Consider the following 19,917-nt stretch of genomic DNA (forward strand, 5'->3'; position numbering starts at 1 on the left):
AAGTTCTATTAAAGCTATTAGGAAACTAAAATTACAATTTCCTCAGTTTAAAAACACAAAGAACAACAGGTTTGGTCCAAACGTTCTTTGTCTGCAGGGAACTGTCAATGTGTGTGAATGTACCGTGTGTGAATGCACCATGTATGTGAATGTACCGTGTGTGTGAATGTACTGTGTGTGTGTGTGAATGTAACATGTGTGTGGATGTACCCTATGTGAATGTACCGTGTGTGAATGCACCATGTATGTGAATGTACCATGTGTGTGAATGTACTGTGTGTGTGTGAATGTAACATGTGTGTGGATGTACCATGTATGTGAATGTACTGTGTGTGTGAATGTACCATGTATGTGAATGTACTGTGTGTGTGCATGTATTGTGTGTGTGAATGTACTGTGTATGTGAATGCACCATGTATGTGAATGTACTGTGTGTATGTGAATGTACTGTGTGTGTGTGAATGTACTGTGTGTGTGAATGTACTGTGTGTGTGAATGTACCGTGTGTGTGTGAATGTACCATGTGTGTGAATGTATTGTGTGTGTGTGAATGTACTGTGTGTGTGAATGTACCGTGTGTGTGTGAATGTACTGTGTGTGTGAATGTACCATGTGTGTGAATGTATTGTGTGTGTGTGTGTGTACTGTGTGTGTGTAAATGTACCATGTGTGTGAATGTACTGTGTATGTGAATGTATTGTGTATGTTTGAATGTACCGTGTGTGTGTGAATGTACTGTCTGTGTGTGTGAATGTACCGTGTGTGTGAATGTACTGTGTGTGTGTGTGAATGTACTGTGTGTGTGTGAATGTACTGTGTGTGTGAATGTACCATGTGTGTGAATGTACTGTGTGTATGTGAATGCACCATGTATGTGAATGCACCATGTGTGTGAATGTACTGTGTGTGTGTGAATGTACTGTGTGTGTGAATGTACCGTGTGTGTGTGAATGTACCGTGTGTGTGAATGTATTGTGTGTGTGTGTGAATGTACTGTGTGTGTGTGAATGTACTGTGTGTGTGAATGTACCATGTGTGTGTGAATGTACTGTGTGTGTGAATGTACTGTGTGTGTGTGAATGTATTGTGTGTGTGTGTGTGAATGTACTGTGTGTGTGTGAATGTACTGTATGTGTGAATGTACTGTGTGTGTGAATGTACTGTGTGTGTGTGAATGTACCATGTGTGTGAATGTACTGTGTGTGTGAATGTACCATGTGTGTGAATGTATTGTGTGTGTGTGAATGTACTGTGTGTGTGTGAATGTACTGTGTGTGTGAATGTACCGTGTGTGTGTGAATGTACTGTGTGTGTGAATGTACCATGTGTGTGAATGTACCATGTGTGTGAATGTATTGTGTGTTTATGAATGTACTGTGTGTGCGTGAATGTACCATGTGTGTGAATGTACTGTGTATGTGAATGTATTGTGTGTGTGTGAATGTACCGTGTGTGTGTGAATGTACTGTATGTGTGTGTGAATGTCTGTGTGTGTGAATGTACTGTGTATGTGAATGTACTGTGTGTGTGTGAATGTACTGTGTGTGTGAATGTATCATGTGTGTGAATGTACCATGTGTGTGAATGTACTGTGTATGTGAATGCACCATGTATGTGAATGTACTGTGTGTGTGAATGTACTGTGTGTGTGAATGTACTGTGTGTGTGAATGTACCATGTGTGTGAATGTACCATGTGTGTGAATTTACTGTGTGTGTGTGAATGTACCGTGTGTGTGTGAATGTACCATGTGTGTAAATGTACTGTGTGTGTGTGAATGTATTGTGTGTGTGTGAATGTACTGTGTGTGTGTGAATGTACTGTTTGTGTGAATGTACCGTGTGTGTGTGAATGTACTGTGTGTGTAAATGTATTGTGTGTGTGTGAATGTACTGTGTGTGTGTGAATGTACTGTGTGTGTGAATGTACCGTGTGTGTGTGAATGTACTGTGTGTGTGAATGTACTGTGTGTGTGTGAATGTACTGTCTATGTGAATGTACTGTGTGTGTGTGAATGTACCGTGTGTGTGAATGTATTGTGTGTGTGTGAATGTACTGTGTGTGTGTGAATGTACCATGTGTGTGAATGTATTGTGTGTGTGTGAACGTACCATGTGTGTGAATGTACTGTGTGTATGTGAATGCACCATGTATGTGAATGTACTGTGTGTGTGTGAATGTACCGTGTGTGTGAATGTATTGTGTGTGTGTGAGTGTACTGTGTGTGTGAATGTACCGTGTGTGTGTGAATGTACTGTTTGTGTGAATGTACCATGTGTGTGAATGTACTGTGTGTGTGTGAATGTACTGTGTGTGAATGTACTGTGTATGTGAATGTACTGTGTGTGTGTGTGTGAATGTACCATGTGTGTGAATGTACTGTGTATGTGAATGTACTGTGTGTGTGTGTGTGTGTGAATGTACCGTGTGTGTGTGAATGTACAGTTTTTCCCGCTCTGAAGTCAGCAGGAAACACAGACACCAGGAGTGAAAACTGGACTCTGCACAGGTGTAACCAAAGTAAAGTTACTCACAGAGGGAACAGAGCTCTAAGCACAGCAGAGCATGCAGCTCTGCTTTCATCCAGGAGCTCAGCATCTGGAACACGGATGTCCTGATTCCTTTGAACCTGGAGAATTTGCTGCAGTAGCGTGTTTTCCTGTGATTAGGTGAAACATTACTGACATGTGCCTTAAATGCCAGGAGCCCATTTATCACTAAAGTGGGTCATGTGAGGCGTTTTCCTGCTGAGGACTAGCAGCCATGTCTGCAAGTGTCACTTTAAGTCACCCAGCTATTGCTGCTGTGGGGAACATTAGCCCGAGAAATATGGTAAATATGAAGAAAAAGGAATAAAAATGCAGGAGAGCAGAGAGGAGCAGCAACACATAAACACATTCAGCTCTTTCTGATTGAATCACGTTACGCGCCTGTTGTGTCAAATGTAGCATGAAAACTGAAAACAATGATGTGGAAAGAAATCATTTGGCTCCAGGAAATAGGCTGCACCCGTAGCCCTGATCCAGAACGTGTTCAGAAAAAGGACATTTGGTGTCTTTCAGACAGATGGAGGGAGGGATCATGAGGGCGACCCCCCCTCAATGTTCTCCAGCACCTTCTAAAGTGACATGAAGACTCCGTCCTTTTTATTCATCAGCTTAGTTTTGCTTCAGTCATTATACTGGGGAGTTCTGGACAGACCATAATAAGCCCACAGCCGTACGGCTCCAGAAACCCGGACTTTGGTTTGTTGATTCTTTTTATCTGAAAAACTGTTGACAGGTAAAAGACGGAACGACGCAGCAGTGATTGTGGGGGGGGATGTTGAAGGAGGACAGCGATCTTGTTCCTCACTGCCATCTATCTCTTCAAACGTGTAGACCCCCCCCCCCCCACACACACGTCATGTTTGTCGTTTTCAGGTCTACAGGTTTTGTTGGTAAATAGGTACAAAAGAGGTTGCCATAGCAACCGTCAGCTCGGGAGGATTAGGTGCTCAGTTCTTTGGTTCCATCCAGAACCTTGAAGCTGTGAGGAACAAACAGATGAGCCTGAGCAGGCGGCGTGGAAACCGGAGGAGATTTTTATGAATGAGTCTTGTGTGTCTGCATACAGACCACATCAATGCTTTATTCCTCTGGAAACACTCCAAAAGCATCATGGGAGTTTATTTAGACCTGCAGGTAGGCTGCAGGTGGAGATCACTAACAGCTTTTCTGGCTCAAGCTTCTGCCTCAGTCTGACGCTTTCAGAGCGGCCGTGGCGAGAAGGAGTCACGGACTCACACACCTGCTTCACCTCAGGAGGCGGGGCTAGTGCTCATCTCTGTGGTTGCAGCATGTTGTGAGTAAAATACACTTTTAGCAGAAAATATGTGGTTTGGTTGTTTTTCTTTGTGTTCTGAAACAATGTATGGAGTAAAAAAATGATGTGTTCTTTTTATCCTGAAGTCCATATTCAGGTTAGTTTCTGTTACTAAGCAACCCCCCCAGGGATTGTGGGTAAAATCTTTTTCACCTGTAACATACCTGAGGCTCTTGGTGTTTCATCTGGAGTGAAGAAAGCAGATCAGGAGATCTGGTGGAGGAATGTTCAAGAGTTTTGAGGAAAAGCTTTGATAAGTAAAGGTGGATCACCCAGAGGAAAGAAACCAGCAGACATGCAGCACAAAGGGAAGGCGGTGAAGGTCAAACAAAGGTCAGATGAGGAGGAGGAGAGGTGGATCAGAGGAACAGAGGTGAAGGATAAGGAGCAGGCTCAGACGATGAAGGGCAGAGGGGGAAATGTGTTGACAGGTTCTACAAGGCTGATGCAAACAAAGATGGAAGGAGAACCTTGACCATCTGATGGATGAAGAGCTTAGTAGAGAACACAGAGCAGAAGAGGATGAAGAGTGGAAGGACAGGTCTGGAGGAGTTTAGGAAAGGAGGAAGACGAGTTTCTGGCTGTTCCAGAAGATCTTGGAGAGTGTTAGAAGATTTCTGAGGAGTGGAGGGGTGACATCACCGGGGTCAGGTTTGAGCTCCGTCTTGTTTCCCTGGTAATGGACAAACTGACAGATGAGATTCACCTTCAAAGTCAAGGTTCATGTGGGAATCTGTAATCTCAAAAGTCTGATTTCTGTTTAATATCTGGCAACAAAGTCAAGAAGCGTCATTATAATAAACGAACAGCAGAGATTTTTCAGACAGATTGGAGTTAAAATGACTTCACAGTTTGAAGTCTTTTTGTGTGAAGACGATTCAAAAACACAAAGGAAAGAATCCTTAAATGTCCACATCAGGACCACGGACAGAGGACAGTGAGGGCTAAATCTCATCCTAAAGAATCAGAACCAACTTCAGGGTGAAAATGATCCAGAACCTTACAGATGAATCCATGTTGGTGCTGTGGCGGCTTTGGCTGGAGGACAGAGAAGATCTCATGAAGAACCTCACAGACTTCACAAGAAAAGTTTAGCCGGAGTCGTCAGATATCACAGCGTCGAGTCTTCATCACCGCTGGATGAAGATGGTGGAGATCTGGGTTGAAGCTGGAACAGTCCATCCTTTCATCCATACATCCATCCATCTTCCACTCAACCAATTTCGGGTTGGGGGGAGGGGGGTTTCAGAGCTAAACAGCTAAAATTTCTCAGGATTTAATAGAAAAATCTGCATCAGAGGACTTAATCTTGACCTGCCCCCCTCCCCCACATGTCCCTGCTGGGACCAATAACGAGGAGGGTGGGGGGTTGGACCTGGTCTCTGTGTTCTCTGTGGACGTGGAACCCCCATTCTCAGAAGCGGTTCCTGCAGACCATCAGGGTTCCTCTGTCAGCATCCAGGCTGAAGAGGCGTCTCGGGTTTCCTGCGTCTCTCCTTTCTTCTCCCAGCTCCTCATGTCTGCATCGTTAATCCTTCAGCCCGACTCCATCACAGTTATTGACAGACCCCCGCCCCCACCCCCGGCTCAGTCTTTTTCTATGGTCTGATTGAGCGGCCTGTAATTCTCTGGATGATTGATGCTCACACCGACAGAATCAGTTTGTCCTGCAGCTCCAGCTAAAACGAGACGGCCCTTGAGTGGAGAGACTTTCTGAGGAAGGGGGGGCAGGGGAGCGTTTAACCCCCCCACCCCAGGTACGGGTTTGTGATCTGAGCCGCTTCCCAGGATGCTCTGGGGGATCTCTGAACCTTCTCTTTGAAGAGAGACGCCCCCATCTTTTCGATACGCGGCACCGGCGTCGTTCTAAAGGACCTCATGTGTGACGGAAGGGGCGGGGCTTAGCGGGATATGTTGATGCCGAGCATAAACTGAAAAGGTTTCTGTTTTTTGTGTAATGTGAAAAAATGCTCTGTGGTCATGTGACCCTGAGCCTAAAGAGTAGAACTCCACATATGGAGAGATTTCACTTTATCTGAAGCCTTTATGTGTGTCTTTGTACTAACAGGAAATCATTTGGCTGCACAAAGGTGTAGTGGTTAGCACCCTTGCACTGGTTCAAAGCCCAGTTTCTCCTCAACGTTGGGATGAAGATGCTGGGGAGAGTCAGGAGAGGCGTTTTAAATGAAGATTGAACTAAATCCAAAATCTAAGGCAGTTCTTCTGCACACTGTCACACATGGCAGACACATCTGCACATGTGCACACACATGTACGTGCATGCGCATCCTGGATGCATGCACAGATGCCACTTTACACCCTAAAAACTAAACGGATGGACTTATTTCTTCCGTTTTTGTTCAGGATGACGATTCGATCGCTGCAGGATCTGAAGGTCGAGACCACGCCTACATCCGCAAATTCCTGAGTCAGCAGAACAAGAAAACGACCTGGAAGGCAGAGGTACACACAGACACACACACTTCCACTCCTCTGTGTGTCATGTTTGCTGAAATGGCTTTGATGAGGAGTTTTATGATTTTGTTTTAAAATCGTCTCAGATTTCCAGATGTTACAGACATGTTCTGGCAGAACCAGAAGAACCAGACCTTCCTATTGTTTGTCGGGACAGATGATTAGAGGGTTTCATCGGCAGGATCCATCTGTGAGGTTCTGCTGGTTTCAGTCTGAACACAAAGAGCAGCAGACGAGGCAATTAAGCAGCGGATTAGTGATAAGAACAGCAGCTCCTCGCATTTTCACATGATGAGCTTTAAAGCTTCGCTGCAGCCAGCGTGTGGCCGAGGTCAAGGTGCGGTAAACATGTAGGGGATGGAAGCATGAAACCCAAACCCCCCCAAGGACGGTGTCACTTGTAGTGGTGCAGCGTTTAGTTTGTCTCGGGAACGCCACTTGCCAGAACGGTTGAGTTTGTGGATGAAAATGGGATTTCTGACTACAAGACGGACTGCAGACACGGCAGACCGCTCTGGATCCCAACAACTGCAGGAATGCAGCTCCGACTGTAGGAATGCAGCTCCGACTGCAGGAATGCAGTTACGTCTGCAGGAATGCAGCTCCGTCTGCAGGAATGCAGCTCCGACTGCAGGAATGCAGCTCCGACTGCAGGAATGCAGTTATGTCTGCAGGAATGCAGCTATGTCTGCAGGAATGCAGCTCTGACTGCAGGAATGCAGCTCCGTCTGCAGGAATGCAGCTATGTCTGCAGGAATGCAGCTCCGTCTGCAGGAATGCAGCTCCGTCTGCAGGAATGCAGCTCTGACTGCAGGAATGCAGCTCCGTCTGCAGGAATGCAGCTCTGACTGCAGGAATGCAGCTCCGACTGCAGGAATGCAGCTCTGACTGCAGGAATGCAGCTCCGACTGCATCCACAAGCAGAGGGTGGTAGGTCTGTGCAATGGGGGATAGTAGGCAGAGGAACCGTGAGCGGAAAACAAAAGCTGTGAGGGTAAATCCTGGCCGGGCAGGTAGGCAGAGGTCCGGAGGGGTAAACAAGGGACGCTCATAAAAAACGCGTGAGGCAGGTCAGGATCCAGGCTGGGCCGGCGGCTAGCAACAGGCAGAGAGGAGGACTGGAAAGTAATGAGAACTGACAGAGACTGAGGAAGTGTCTGGTTTTAGTTCTGTGAGGAGCTGGGGCAGAACATGAACAGGCGGGGCAGAACCTGCACAGTTTCCTCTGCTTGTGATGTTCTGGGAAGGTGTGTCGAGAACTTCCTATCTTACCTGAGCACACACCATGTTTAAAGCATTGAAGGTCTGCAGATGTCCATGGAAAGAAACGTCACGTTCCTCGTTCTCTGACCTTTGACCTCTGTGTTTGCAGTTTAAGGGCCAGGCCAACCTTCACGTGTTTGAGGACTGGTGCGGCTCCTCTGTAGGACAGCTCAGGAAGAACCTGCACTTCCCTCTGTTTCCTCATGTGAGTATCTGCGTGTTGCTCCGTTTGCATCCAGGGATCCCGGGGTTCACCTTTGAACGGGACACTTTTAACCCGTCCATCGTCTGTCTTCAGAACCAGCTGGATTCCATTCAGGGTCACAGGGATGCTGGAGCCTATCCCAGCCACTGTTTGGTGAAGGCGGGGTTCATCCTGGGTGAACCACAGCACAAGCCCACATGCCTTTAGATTGACCTACGGCACATTTGTCTGGACTTTGACCAGCAGAAAACACGCATGAGGAGAACCCTGAAAGAACCCAGCTGGGATTTGAAGCAGGGTCTTCTGACTGAAGCAGGAGTGCTGACCACTACCCCCCTTGTGCAGTCCCAGTTTTGAACCGAAGGCCTGGTTTCTGCGCGTGTGAGAAGCCTCCTCTGCTGCATTTCTTTAGGAGGAAAAGGTTTGAGCAGATAAGTGTGAGGATGTTCCTCAGCGGCTGAGGGTCACCTGTCAGCCTTTCCAGGTTTCTCATTTAACACAACACAATGAGAATGTCGACACGAATGCGTCGTCACTACGGTTCCCGTGGCAACAGACGTCCCTGCTTTGGGAGAAATCCTTCTGGAGAAGGAGAGTTTGGATCTTCGTCTGTGGAACCAGATGGAGAAATCTGAAGAGAACTGTTCTATGACGTCATCGTACTCTTCATCCTTTATAATGTTCTCGCCGTCATTCATGCAGCGCCTCGCTGTGATGTCACAGCTCTCATGCAGATCGCCGGTTTGAACTTTTATTTGCAGTCACGTTTCTGTTTTCTTCCCTGCAGACCAGAACCACGGTGAAGAAACTGGCCGTGGCTCCGAGGTGGAAGAACTACGGTCTGAGGATATTTGGCTTCCTCCATCCTTACAAAGACGGTGAGCAGCAGTGATGAGGGAAGGTTGATCTTCCCCAGAGGAGCTGGTCACTGCAGCAGAGATCCAGACCTTTAGCTGGGCTCGGTTCCAGAACCTCACGTCTCTGTACGGTTCTTCACTGGTCCAACCCGGGAGTCGTGGTGTCAGAGGAGCCTTAGTGCCTCTCAGAGATTCCAAAACTGAAGAATTGATTCAGCTACTGTTCATCTGAGCCTGTCATGCAGCCGATGGATGAGAGCTTTCCCTCACCGACATGCAGACGGGCCTGATCTTCACAGTAGAGCAGGAATTTTCTGATGTGAAGATTCTGACGCAGCTTTCCACCATCTGAAAGCCTTGGACCTGCAGCTGCAGTTTACACGGACCGAGTGAAGGGAAAAATCCAAAAACATTCGGTAGAACAACCCAGTAGAAAGAAAAGTCTCCAGAGAACTGGGATGTTCCATCTTCTGGAGAGGAACATGAAGGCATCACTGCTGAGGTCTGTCACAGGACCTTTAGTGTCCGTCACAAACTGCTGCTGGTCCTCTGAGCTGCAGTGACCTCGTCACCTGATCCTCTTCTGGTGATTAGTGGTTCTGAAAGATCTCCATTGTAAAGGGAATATTCTGTAGAAACAGAGACGTCATCCTCTGTCCATGCCCCTCCCCTCCAGGTGACTTCCAGTTCTCCGTATCGTCTGATGACAACTCCGAGTTCTGGCTGAGTCTGGATGAGAGTCCTCTCAACGCGCGGCTGCTGGTTTATGTCGGACAGGTAAACCCACCTGTTCTCCAGGATTCTCTCCACAGCTTTTCCTGCTTTCTGCATCAGACGGGTTTTCCCGCTCAGCAGAACTTTGCAGAACGCGACATCAATGTTTTTAGGAGGACGTGTGTCTCCTAATGCTCCGTTCTGACGTTAACACCTGTTCAGGTGAAAGCCTTCAGCAGTGAATAGTGAACAGACAGAGGCTTGACCTTGCTCCTCTTCAGAGGTCATCACATGAGCAGCCTGTCCGGACGCGCGGCTCACATTACGGCCGCTTTCAGTCCTGGCATGGAGAACGCCGTTTCTGTTCTCCTTCCTCCAGGTTCCCTCTGACGGAGAAGGAATCTGTTTTTGATCATCGTCGTGCAGAAATCCCGTGTGGAGCTGCAGGTCCATCTGCATTCTCGCTGGATGGGAGGGGTCCGCGGGCTCCTGGGGGCTGAGATTCTTTAGCTAGAGGGGAATATTGATGTGACATTTAGAAGTGGAGAAATATCCTTTTGGAAATGGCAAAGGAGCAGCCGCCGATCATTGAGTCACCAGCAGACAGACATGCATGGCGTCCTGCCGTCTGCACACGTCTGCACACGTCTGCACACGTGCGTCAGTGTTCGTGCCGTAGCTCAGACTCTGAAGCATGTGCGACCGTAGCATCGCATGACGTTAATGTCAGGAACACATCACTAAAGGAGCCGGTTTTGAGGAGATGAGCACACGGCCAATCGTGCTTTCAAACCCTCACTCTCAGTTTTCCTCAATTACTTCATGGAAGCGTGTGGAGGCGGGGCTTAGCAGCAGATGGGAGGGGCTGAAAATAAAAGTCTTTGGCTGTTTGTTGGTGAACCAGATAACCGGAAGAACATCCTGCTGATTTTTGTTCAGTGATCACATCTACGGTAAAAAACGGCAGGAGCTGATGTGGAATAACACGCTTGGTGGAGATTTATGTGTGAACACTTTGGGTCCTCGGTTCTGTAAATCTCTGGACATCTGGATTTTTGGATCTCTTTCAAACCCAGAAGTGAGCTCCGCCCCCCTCGTCTGTCATAATGGATCAGCAGGGGGGGGGGGGGGGGGGGGGCTCTTTAGGGATGCTGGCTCACTGAGAAAAGTTGTTTGAAGAGGGACTCCCCCCGGTTCAGATGGGCGTCGGCGTTGGTCGGGAATGGCTGCGTCTGTCTTTTGGTCAGGGTTGGGTCATCAGATGGATTCTCCTCGGCTCTGTGGTCCGTTAGCGAGTTTTTCTGTCACCCTAAGTGATTGACATGAGGGATGAAGGGTCTGTCTCTAATGATCAGAGCGCTTCACCTGCAGCTCTCACAGGCTTGGGATCTTAGGAGAATCGTCGTTTTACTGACTGACTTGTTGCTCCCACGCTCCTCTCAGGTGTCTTATAGATGTGCAGACGGTTAAAGCTGAACGTTCTTCCCCCAAAGATCTGAACAGAAATCTCTGCTCTCACTCAGGTCAGATACCTGGAGGTCTTTAGGTCTGAAGGTCTCTCTTGTCCTGACAGCCGTTTCAGGGACTCATTCCTGCTTTTCTCGTACAGATCAGTGAGAAGATCTTTCTGCTGAACAGGAGCTGCAGCAGGAAGATGGGGTCACATTTCTCTGTACCCTGACTTCCTGTTTGTTCAGAACACAGTTTGACTTCATGATTGTCTTCTTCAAAATCATCATCCACACCCCCACAGGAGCTCTGACGTCGTTTCTGGAACCTGAACCAGATCAGAGCATTACTCATTATTGATCCATCTCCACTCTGCGGTTACTGTCAGACTGACCACCTTTCATTGTTTTCAGGGTTGTAACTGTAGATTTCTGTTTCTGTACATTTATTATTTGAATCGGTTAGTTCTAAAGGGGCCCAAGTCCAAGAGGTTTGTTTTTCCAGGAAATGATTTTAATTGCATAGCTTAAAGGGTGGCTACACCAAATGATTCATACTTTACCCAAATTTAGCACCAGTTCATACCTTCCAAATGCTACAATATGAAGCTCCTCACTTTTATCATTTCAGAGGACGAGCAGACTAAAGTCTCTGGACTTGGGCCCTTCTTTAACTAAACAGGGGCGCTGCCATATTGGATAACTAGTGCTGCCATCTATGGGATAAAGCTAAACCCATGCAAGAGAGGCCCAAGGCCAGGAATTTAGCACTTAATGCATTTTAAATGTCAACCATAGTCAATACATTACAACAGACTTGGGACATTTTTGCACACAATCAGATAGCTTTTCCCTTGAATACCATAGAACAACAGTAATCCCCCCGTATTCGCGGGGGTTACGTTCCTCACCCCCCTCCTCGAATAATGAAAATCCATGAATAATTGACGCCGTTTTAAAACTGCTGGAGCCTCTGCAGAGTCAGAACCTTTTTCTGCTGTTTGGGTTCATTTCCAGAAGCTGGAGATGATGCAGGGCGTTTGGATGGCATCTTAAACGCGTAAACAATACTTTACAGTAAAGTACAGAGTAAATCGTTTTTCAAAATTTGTGGAATGAGCACTGTTCTGCGCCTCACGCTTGTGACGTCACGTCATCTGCGGCCACCCGCAAATGGGCGGGGCGCGAATATTAAACCGCGAATGGGCGGGGGATTACTGTATCTCTATTTTGAAAAACTGTGGACTTGGGCCCCTTTTGAACTAACCGATTGAATTACTTTCTCTAAAAGAAAATGCTTCATGTTTTAAGACAGTTCTCTCTCTGACCCCCCCAGCTTGGCACCGAGTGGACAGCTCCAGGAGAGTTCAACAAGTTCAGGTCCCAGTCCTCCAAGTCCGTTCAGTGAGTTTTTCTCCTCCCGGTGTCTCAGACTGATCTTTTTTTTCTCCTTTTTTTTAACTTGTCCTGTCCAACAGCTGGGCAGACAGATGAGAGCTGAGGGCCTCTTGTGTTGGACATATTTTACTTTAACAAGAGGGGTTATTAATCTTCAGACAAACCAGAGGTATGTCTGAATAAACCCCTTTTGTAATTGAGGCCAAACTTTATTAATTTCTATTAGGCCTGCACAATATACCGCAAATTTATCGTTATCGCCATATTGATCACTTATATCGCATATCGTAAGTTTTCCTCATATCGTGCAGCCCTAATTTCAATCATATTTGAAAATCTTTTGTGTTGGACCGGACGGAAAAGGAAAGAAGGGAAGAAGAGGGAGGGATGTTAGAGAGAGGGGGGGGGGTAGGAGGGTGATCATAGGAGGGGAGGGGGGATAAAACCATGAAGCAGCATAAAGCAACAAGCTACTGGATGTTAATCATTACGGTAAGGTTCAGATGTAGTACAAATCTCGAAGGGCGGGGCCTGTCCACACACTCAAATGTTATCAACACACCTGCTAGCCGCAAAAATGTCCACATGTCAACATGTACACAATACAGATAGTGTTCACACACGCATACCTATATTTTATTCAATCACACAAACTGTTAGTGCAAAGGTGAGCTAACACCTGTGCTCAGGTGAGTCTTTATGTTCTTCTAAAATGGATGGTGGAATGTGAAAAGAAGGAGGGAGAGTGCCCAGCCACCCCCACACCAAGACCCCCGCCGCAGCAGCAGCGGCAGCGGCAGCCAGAACCCCCCAACGCCACATGGCAGCAAGTAGAGAACAACCGCCCCCCGTGTGACCACATCCGCCACCCAGGCCAGGGCCAGCAGGACCGCCGCGAGGCCCCCAGAGCCAGAGAGCAGGGAGGCACTGGGGGGAAAGAGAGAGCCGCCCCAGTTTAACCAGGAGAGCAGCCCCCCCCGCCGTGCCGGGAGGGTCCAACGCAGGGCCCCAACCGAGAGGGGTGCCCACAGCCCCAGACAAGCACCCCAGCACCACCCAGGAGTTCTGGGCATCCCCCCTCCCCAACCACAGGTACGAGCCAGGACCCCCCAAGGGAGACCCGCTCCCCACTCCAGGCAGCTACCCACCCGGCCCACGGTTGGTCCAGAAAGGAGCAAGGCTGGGGCCAGCTGTCCCCACCCAGGAGGGGGGCACCCCAGGGAAAAGGGGGCACCAGGTGTGTTGTAAACATGGCCCGACCAGGCTCGGCCACAGTTGGCCCAGCACTGAGGGACAAGGGCCAGAACCCACCCCACAGGTACACGGGTACCCCCCGGCTCAGGTGTGTGATATGATGATATGAAGCTCAGGGATCCCTCTCCCTGCGCGGAGAGAGCACCGCCGGGCCCAGGAAACCGGCACCCAGGGGACACGTTGCCAAGGGTCCAGAACCCCCCACCAGGGATGGGGTAGGGGACAGATGGTCCAAGGTCCCACCTTAAGGAAGGCAAGGAGAATTACAGACAAAAGGTGGAGAATCAACTACAACAAAAGAATGTGAAAGAGGTCTGGAGAGGCCTGAAAACCATCTCTGGACTCAATATAGACAATAGGTGCAATCAGGGTGAACAAGAGTGGGCTAACAAGCTCAATTCATATTTTAATAGATTTGATCCAGGGCTCACTCCCCCCACAACTACACAGTCATCATTGGACCATTCCAAATCCCCAGTATGCCGGTCTCATCTGCCACCCCCCACCTACCTATCAACGTCTGCGCCCAGGACAACATTAACCCCCCCCTAACCCCCTCTACAATCCCCCTACTTCGCAGTGCATAACTGCCAGCACCAAAACCCCCCCACCCAGCCTCAACATAACAAAGGAGCAGGTGAGAAGAGAGCTTCGGAGGATCAAGACCAGGAAAGCCACAGGTCCAGATGGCATCTGCTCCAGACTGCTCAGGGACTGCGCTGACCAACTCTGCCTGGTTGTAGCGTACATGTTCAACCTGAGCCTCGACATGAGGAGGGTCTCTGTGCTGTGGAAAACCTCCTGCGTGGTCCCAATACCAAAGACCGCACAGGCAAGGGAGCCCAACAACTACAGACCTGTGGCTTTAACGTCTCACCTAATGAAGACCCTAGAGAGGCTGATCCTGAATCACCTCCAGCACCTAGTGAGCCCAGTGCTTGACCCCCTGCAGTTTGCTTATCGATCGGGCATTGGAGGACGCTGTCATCTACTTGATGCACAGAACCCTGCTACACCTGGAGGAACCTGGAAGTACTGTCAGAATCATGTTCTTTGACTTCTCCAGCGCCTTCAACACCATTCAACCATCACTGCTCAGGGGAAAGCTGGAAGGAGCGGGGGTTGACAACCAGCTGACCTGGTGGATTGTTGACTACCTCGCCAACAGACCACAGTACGTGAGGCTCCAGGACTGTGTGACTGCTCAGGTGGTCTGCAGCACGGGGGCACCACAAGGGACAGTGCTCTCTCCTTTTCTCTTCACCCTCTACACATCAGACTTCCACCATGACTCAAACAGCTTCCACATCCAGAAGTTCTCCATGACACAGCCATCGTTGGACCCGTGTCAGAGGGAAACGATCTGGAATACAAGAAGGTGATCAAGGACTTTGTGGACTGCTGTGAACTCAATCAACCTTCACATCAATGCCACCAAAACGAAAGAGATGGTGGTCGACTTCCGAAAAAAGGCTTCTCAGTCTCCCCCCGTGGTCATTCAGGGACTGGACATAGAGAGGGTGGATGTGTACAAGTATCTGGGCGTCCACATCAACAATAAACTGGACTGGTCAGACGACACAAAGGTCCTGCACAAGAAGGGCCATAGTCGCCTCCACCTCCTGAGGAGACTGAGGTCCTTTGGTGTCTGTAGGCCACTACTCAAGACCTTCTATGAGACTGTCGTTGCATCAGCAACTTTCTATGCTGTGGTCTGCTGGACCACAAAAGAAGCTGGACAAGCTGGTCAGCCAGCTCTGTCCTGGGCTGTCCCATAGACCCGGTGGACTCTGTAGGTGAGAGGAGGATGCTGACCAAGCTGTCCAGCATCCGGAACAACCCCTCCCACCCCCTGTATGCGACGGTGAGGACCATGAGTAGCTCGTTCAGCCAGAGACTGCTGCCCCCCCAGTGCAAAAAAGAGCGTTACCGGAGGTCCTTCATCCCAACAGCAGTCAGACTATTCAACAACACAGTCTAGGACTGTAGAAAACCACTGCTGCTATTTATTGCCTCATTTAATTCGTTATTTATGTCCTGTACTTTTACTTCCACCTTGTATTATTATTATTTTTATTCTTACTCATTGCTGCTTTGTTTTTCGTACTTTTGCAACTTTTCTTGTTTTTGGCTGCTGTGACAACCTAACTTCCCTCCGGGGATCAATAAAGTCCTATCTTATCTTATCTTATCTTATCTTATCTTATCTTATCTTATCTTATCTTATCTTATCTTATCTTATCTTATCTTATCTTATCTTATCTTATCTTATCTTACCTTATCTTCCTTGCGAAATGTGTGTGTGTGTTTGTGAGGGTGTGTGTGTGCATGTATGTATGTATATGTTTGAATGTATATATTGAGGGGGGAGGGGTGTGTGTACTAAGGGGGTGCAGTTAAAATTGGTGGGTAGGGCACTGAGGGGACATCTCCTGATTACTCACAGTGACGTCCCCTCACCCTCCTCACCAAGGGGCCCTAAATGTCTAAGGTGCGGTTAAAATTGGCGGGTAGGGTGCTAGGAGGACATCCGCTGCTTGCTGGCAGTGATGTCCAAGCACCCCCCCTACCAAGGACCCTACATGTCTAAGGTGCAAATAAAACCGAGAGAGGGGGGGCCCATTCCATACGGCAACCATGGGAGGGGGACCACTGCCAAGTAACCTCCCCCCCCAAGGCACAGCGCAGGCTAAACTCCCCCCCCCCCCCTCACCCTAATATAAGATTATATGGGGAAAGGGGTAAGTTGGGGACAGCTGGACCACCCCAGGCCCAGCACCACCCACCCCACACAGAGAGAGAGGAGCCAGAAAGCGCCGCCCCCCACCGGAGCAGGCACAGGCCCCCACCTCCAGGCGCCGGCCCTGAGAGAGCTGAGAGGCAGCCAACTGGCCGGGGCAACAGCCAATTGCCTCAGCGGGGACCCCAACCCGTCAAACCTCCCCCAGAAAGCCCCCCCCCCCAGACCTCGCAGCCGCAGCGGATGACACCCAGAGCGACCGGGGGTCCCAAGAGGATCTTTAGATGTTCAGAAACCAGCAGCTTTGAACATCTCTGAGTGAAGAAGACAAATCGGAGAGAAACCGTTTGTTTCAGAGCCTCGTCTTCAGAGACCAGCTTTTACAGGGAGGACCATGAAGCTGAAAGTCTTCACCCCCCCAGGCAGGATGTGGTTTGGGTAAAGGCCGTGTCACACAGCCACTGCATACAGTTTCCATTTTCCACGAATGAAATGTGAGGCTTTTTGGATCCATGATCTTCGTCATGCATAAGTGTTTCTCGCCTTCCTCATTCATCGATGTGCTCAGATGTCCGTCGAGGGTTTCAGCCGCCGGGTTTTTACGGGAATTCATTTTTCAGATGTTCAGAATTGATGGATAAAAATTTTGCAGTTTACACGTAATTTAAGTAGTTTATACACAATTATTACATAAATCTTAAACAATCGTGCGTGATTTCTGTCTTTCCACGGCTGTTCCACAAATTTCTGACTGACTTTTCATGCATGAACCACTGATGTGCAACTTCTATGTCACGTATACGCCCCACATATCACTAACTTGATGTATGAATCACTAATGAATCACATATAAACAGCGCAACACACTTCATGTTCTACGTTCTTTGTAAGGTTAGTTTGCATCATCTTCATGGTTTTAACCCTTGTGCTATCTCAGATGACCCCCCCCCTTCCATTGAGGTGTTCTCCCTACCATGACAAAGGTGGATAAAGGTGGAAAGATTTCATGTAATCCATGGACACCAGTGAAGATCACAAATCATTGAAGAAAAAAGGTTCAGAGCACTGTCTAGTGGGTCTAGATGACCCAACTCCCAATGTTAAAGTGCCTAGGATAGAACAAGGGTTACTGTGGTTCATTCATGATCTCTGTGAAAATTTCACCCAAGGACCACAGCTATTCTCCCTTTTTCCTCCTATGGGTATGATTTACATATTCCTCACATGACAGGATTGTGAAACTTGTTCAGCTTCAACAGAAGCTCTGTTTCCCCCCGTCTCTGTTGGGATTGGTTCAGTCCAAGAAGGAAACTGCAAACAAAGACTCCAATTAGTCGGAAAATGACATCATTGTTTTGTGTCCTCCACTCATCCTTCAGGTCTTTTCCTAATAGCTGCGCTTTCTTGGTGGCTGGTGGAGGAGCTGCAGCTCCTTCAGATGCCTCTGGTCTTCCCTGGGGAGGTATTCTGGGTGTGTCCCACCAGAAGGAGATCCCAGGGAAGAACCACGACATTCTTAAAGTCACTTTTTTACCTTTTAACAGTCATGTGTCATTTAAGATTTTCCTATTGTTCAATAGAATTCCAAACTGTTTACATCTCACTATTATTGTTTTACCAATAAAACATGATGCAGGTTTTTTATTCAATTTTTTTGGCATGAAGTTAGAGCCATGAAATTTTATTTAATCGTTTTGCCTTTTTTTTTTGCATCTTTAGAAACCACTACATCATCAGCATATGTCTGCATATTCCCACTTTGACAGCTTTTTGTTTTGTCTCTGAGGTCATTATTGTTGCATATCAAATATGTATTTCATCAGGTTCAGCATCAGCCGACAAACACATCTTTCTCTCTTCTGTTTTAAATGAATAAGGTGGTCTGCAGGACTCTGACTAAGTCCTGGAGAAGAGCAGGTTGAGTCTTTATCCCATCTCCTTCTGGTGGAAGTCATGGCCGTTTGGAAGCCTGTAGTTGAGTCCCGGCATATTCTGCCAGACATCCAAGTATCTTCATCCGACATAGATGCATTTATGTCCACGTTTTTCCCTCCATCAGATTCTCAGCTTCAGTCAGGTCCATCAGTTAACCGCTCAACTCTGCTGTGACCCTCCTGTTCTCGGGTTTGTCACGCCTTGAGGTTAAGGCGTTTAGGTTTCTTCTGCATTTTGGGAGTGAACGCCATCAGTTCTCGTTAGTCATATAAAAACCTGATTTCTCTGAATTATATAAAATATAAGGTGGAAAGACGAACTGTGGTTAATTGTAGGAATCATGTGGTTTAGGGGCAGCTGTGTGTCAGGAACCCAAAGCGTTTTCAGCAGCAGCACAGATACGTTCTCTCTCTTCAGGAGGCGGTGACCTTAGAACGCAGTGTTTTATTGGTCACAGAACGCTGGTTGGTGCACGTCTGCCCCCCAGCACCACGTGACCTTCAGCCACGCCAGGAACACATGACCAGAGCAGAAGACTTCTCATGCTGAGGTCTGAACATCCCAGAGTGCGACGCCGTTCAGATCTCCGGGAAACCAACAAATGCTGTTGGGATGTTTTTTTTATCGAGGTCTTTCTGCAGCGACATCACTTCCTCTTTCCATCATCATTTGATGCTTCACCATCCGTGAACCTTTGGACCACGGGAGGAGCAACCTCAGCGGAGGCCGAGTTCTTTCTTTGGCCGTTTTTGGGTCCGATTCTTGTTTTAGGCGTTAGGCGTTAATTTTTGACGGGATTTCAGAATCAACCTAAACACAGCTGTAAAAAATGAATGTGGGAGGGGCTGGTGACTCAGCCCCTCCCACAGCAGAACCAGGCTCATTTTTCAGCAGCAGAAGCTTCTTCTGTGTTGGTTCATCGGTCCTGATCGCCGCTGCAGCCGACCTTCATCCCGAAGCAGCGATTCTAATCGATGATGATATCAGACCCACCCCCCACCCCCACCATGCACTCTAAAGCTGCTGCTCAAAGCTTCTCCTTCAGCAGCTCCACTGAGAGTCAACAACAGAACCGGATCATCAGTGCAAAACCCATCTTTGACACCCCCTCCCCCAAATAATTGCTAATGGACCTTCAGGTGGTCGGTTTAATCCCCAGAAATAACCTGAGGGGAGAGATAGTTTGAAAATGGGTAGTTTTCTGCACACGCATGAAGTTATCATGTGTGCACATCAGCATGAATTCATGACTCCCCCCTGGGGGGCTGAAAGCTCTGAAAGCTAAGGGTTCATGTAGGCCAGCAGGGTTTATTGTTCCATATCTGGAGGTGCTTGTTGTCCCGGAAAACTTTAAAACGAGTTTTTGTTCTGGCTCCAGACTCCCATAAAGAAGAAAACCAAACGTGAAAACAGACGGTAGCGTTCCTGGATGAGTGGAAAAGTTCATGTTTGAGGAGCATTGATCTTCCTCCCTCCTCTGTGAAGGGATATTGTCATTTTTCCACTTCCAGCAGCTTCTCTGCAGCACAGATTTATTCCTCATAGATGAATCTGTTCATGCTCTGCTCGGGTGGTTCAAAAACGATTTATTTATTTACGCTGATTCACCTTAATCCTGTCAATCCAGCAGAAATGTGCAGATCCTTCAGGTTGGAGGGTCATCTGGTATCTGGTTGCTATCTGGTTTCATTTGTTCTTGAATGTGATGGTTGAGGAACTCCAGTTTGGAAGCAGCTGCACTTTCAAACTTTACCATTAAAAAGG

General features: G+C 48.0%; 1 protein-coding gene across 1 annotated transcript in view; it reads left to right on the forward strand.

Annotated features, from left to right (window-relative positions):
• b4galnt4 (beta-1,4-N-acetyl-galactosaminyltransferase 4) overlaps nt 1-19,917 on the forward strand; it is an 82,949-nt gene that overhangs the window by 31,711 nt on the left and 31,321 nt on the right. The window contains exons 3-7 of the mRNA XM_023956190.1: nt 6,229-6,327; nt 7,712-7,807; nt 8,595-8,685; nt 9,341-9,441; nt 12,163-12,230. Coding sequence (XP_023811958.1) covers nt 6,229-6,327; nt 7,712-7,807; nt 8,595-8,685; nt 9,341-9,441; nt 12,163-12,230 — 455 coding nt within the window. The remainder of the gene's footprint in view (nt 1-6,228; nt 6,328-7,711; nt 7,808-8,594; nt 8,686-9,340; nt 9,442-12,162; nt 12,231-19,917) is intronic.

This window comes from Oryzias latipes, chromosome 6 (genome assembly GCF_002234675.1).
Source record: "Oryzias latipes chromosome 6, ASM223467v1".
In the NCBI taxonomy this organism is placed as follows: Eukaryota; Metazoa; Chordata; class Actinopteri; order Beloniformes; family Adrianichthyidae; genus Oryzias; species Oryzias latipes.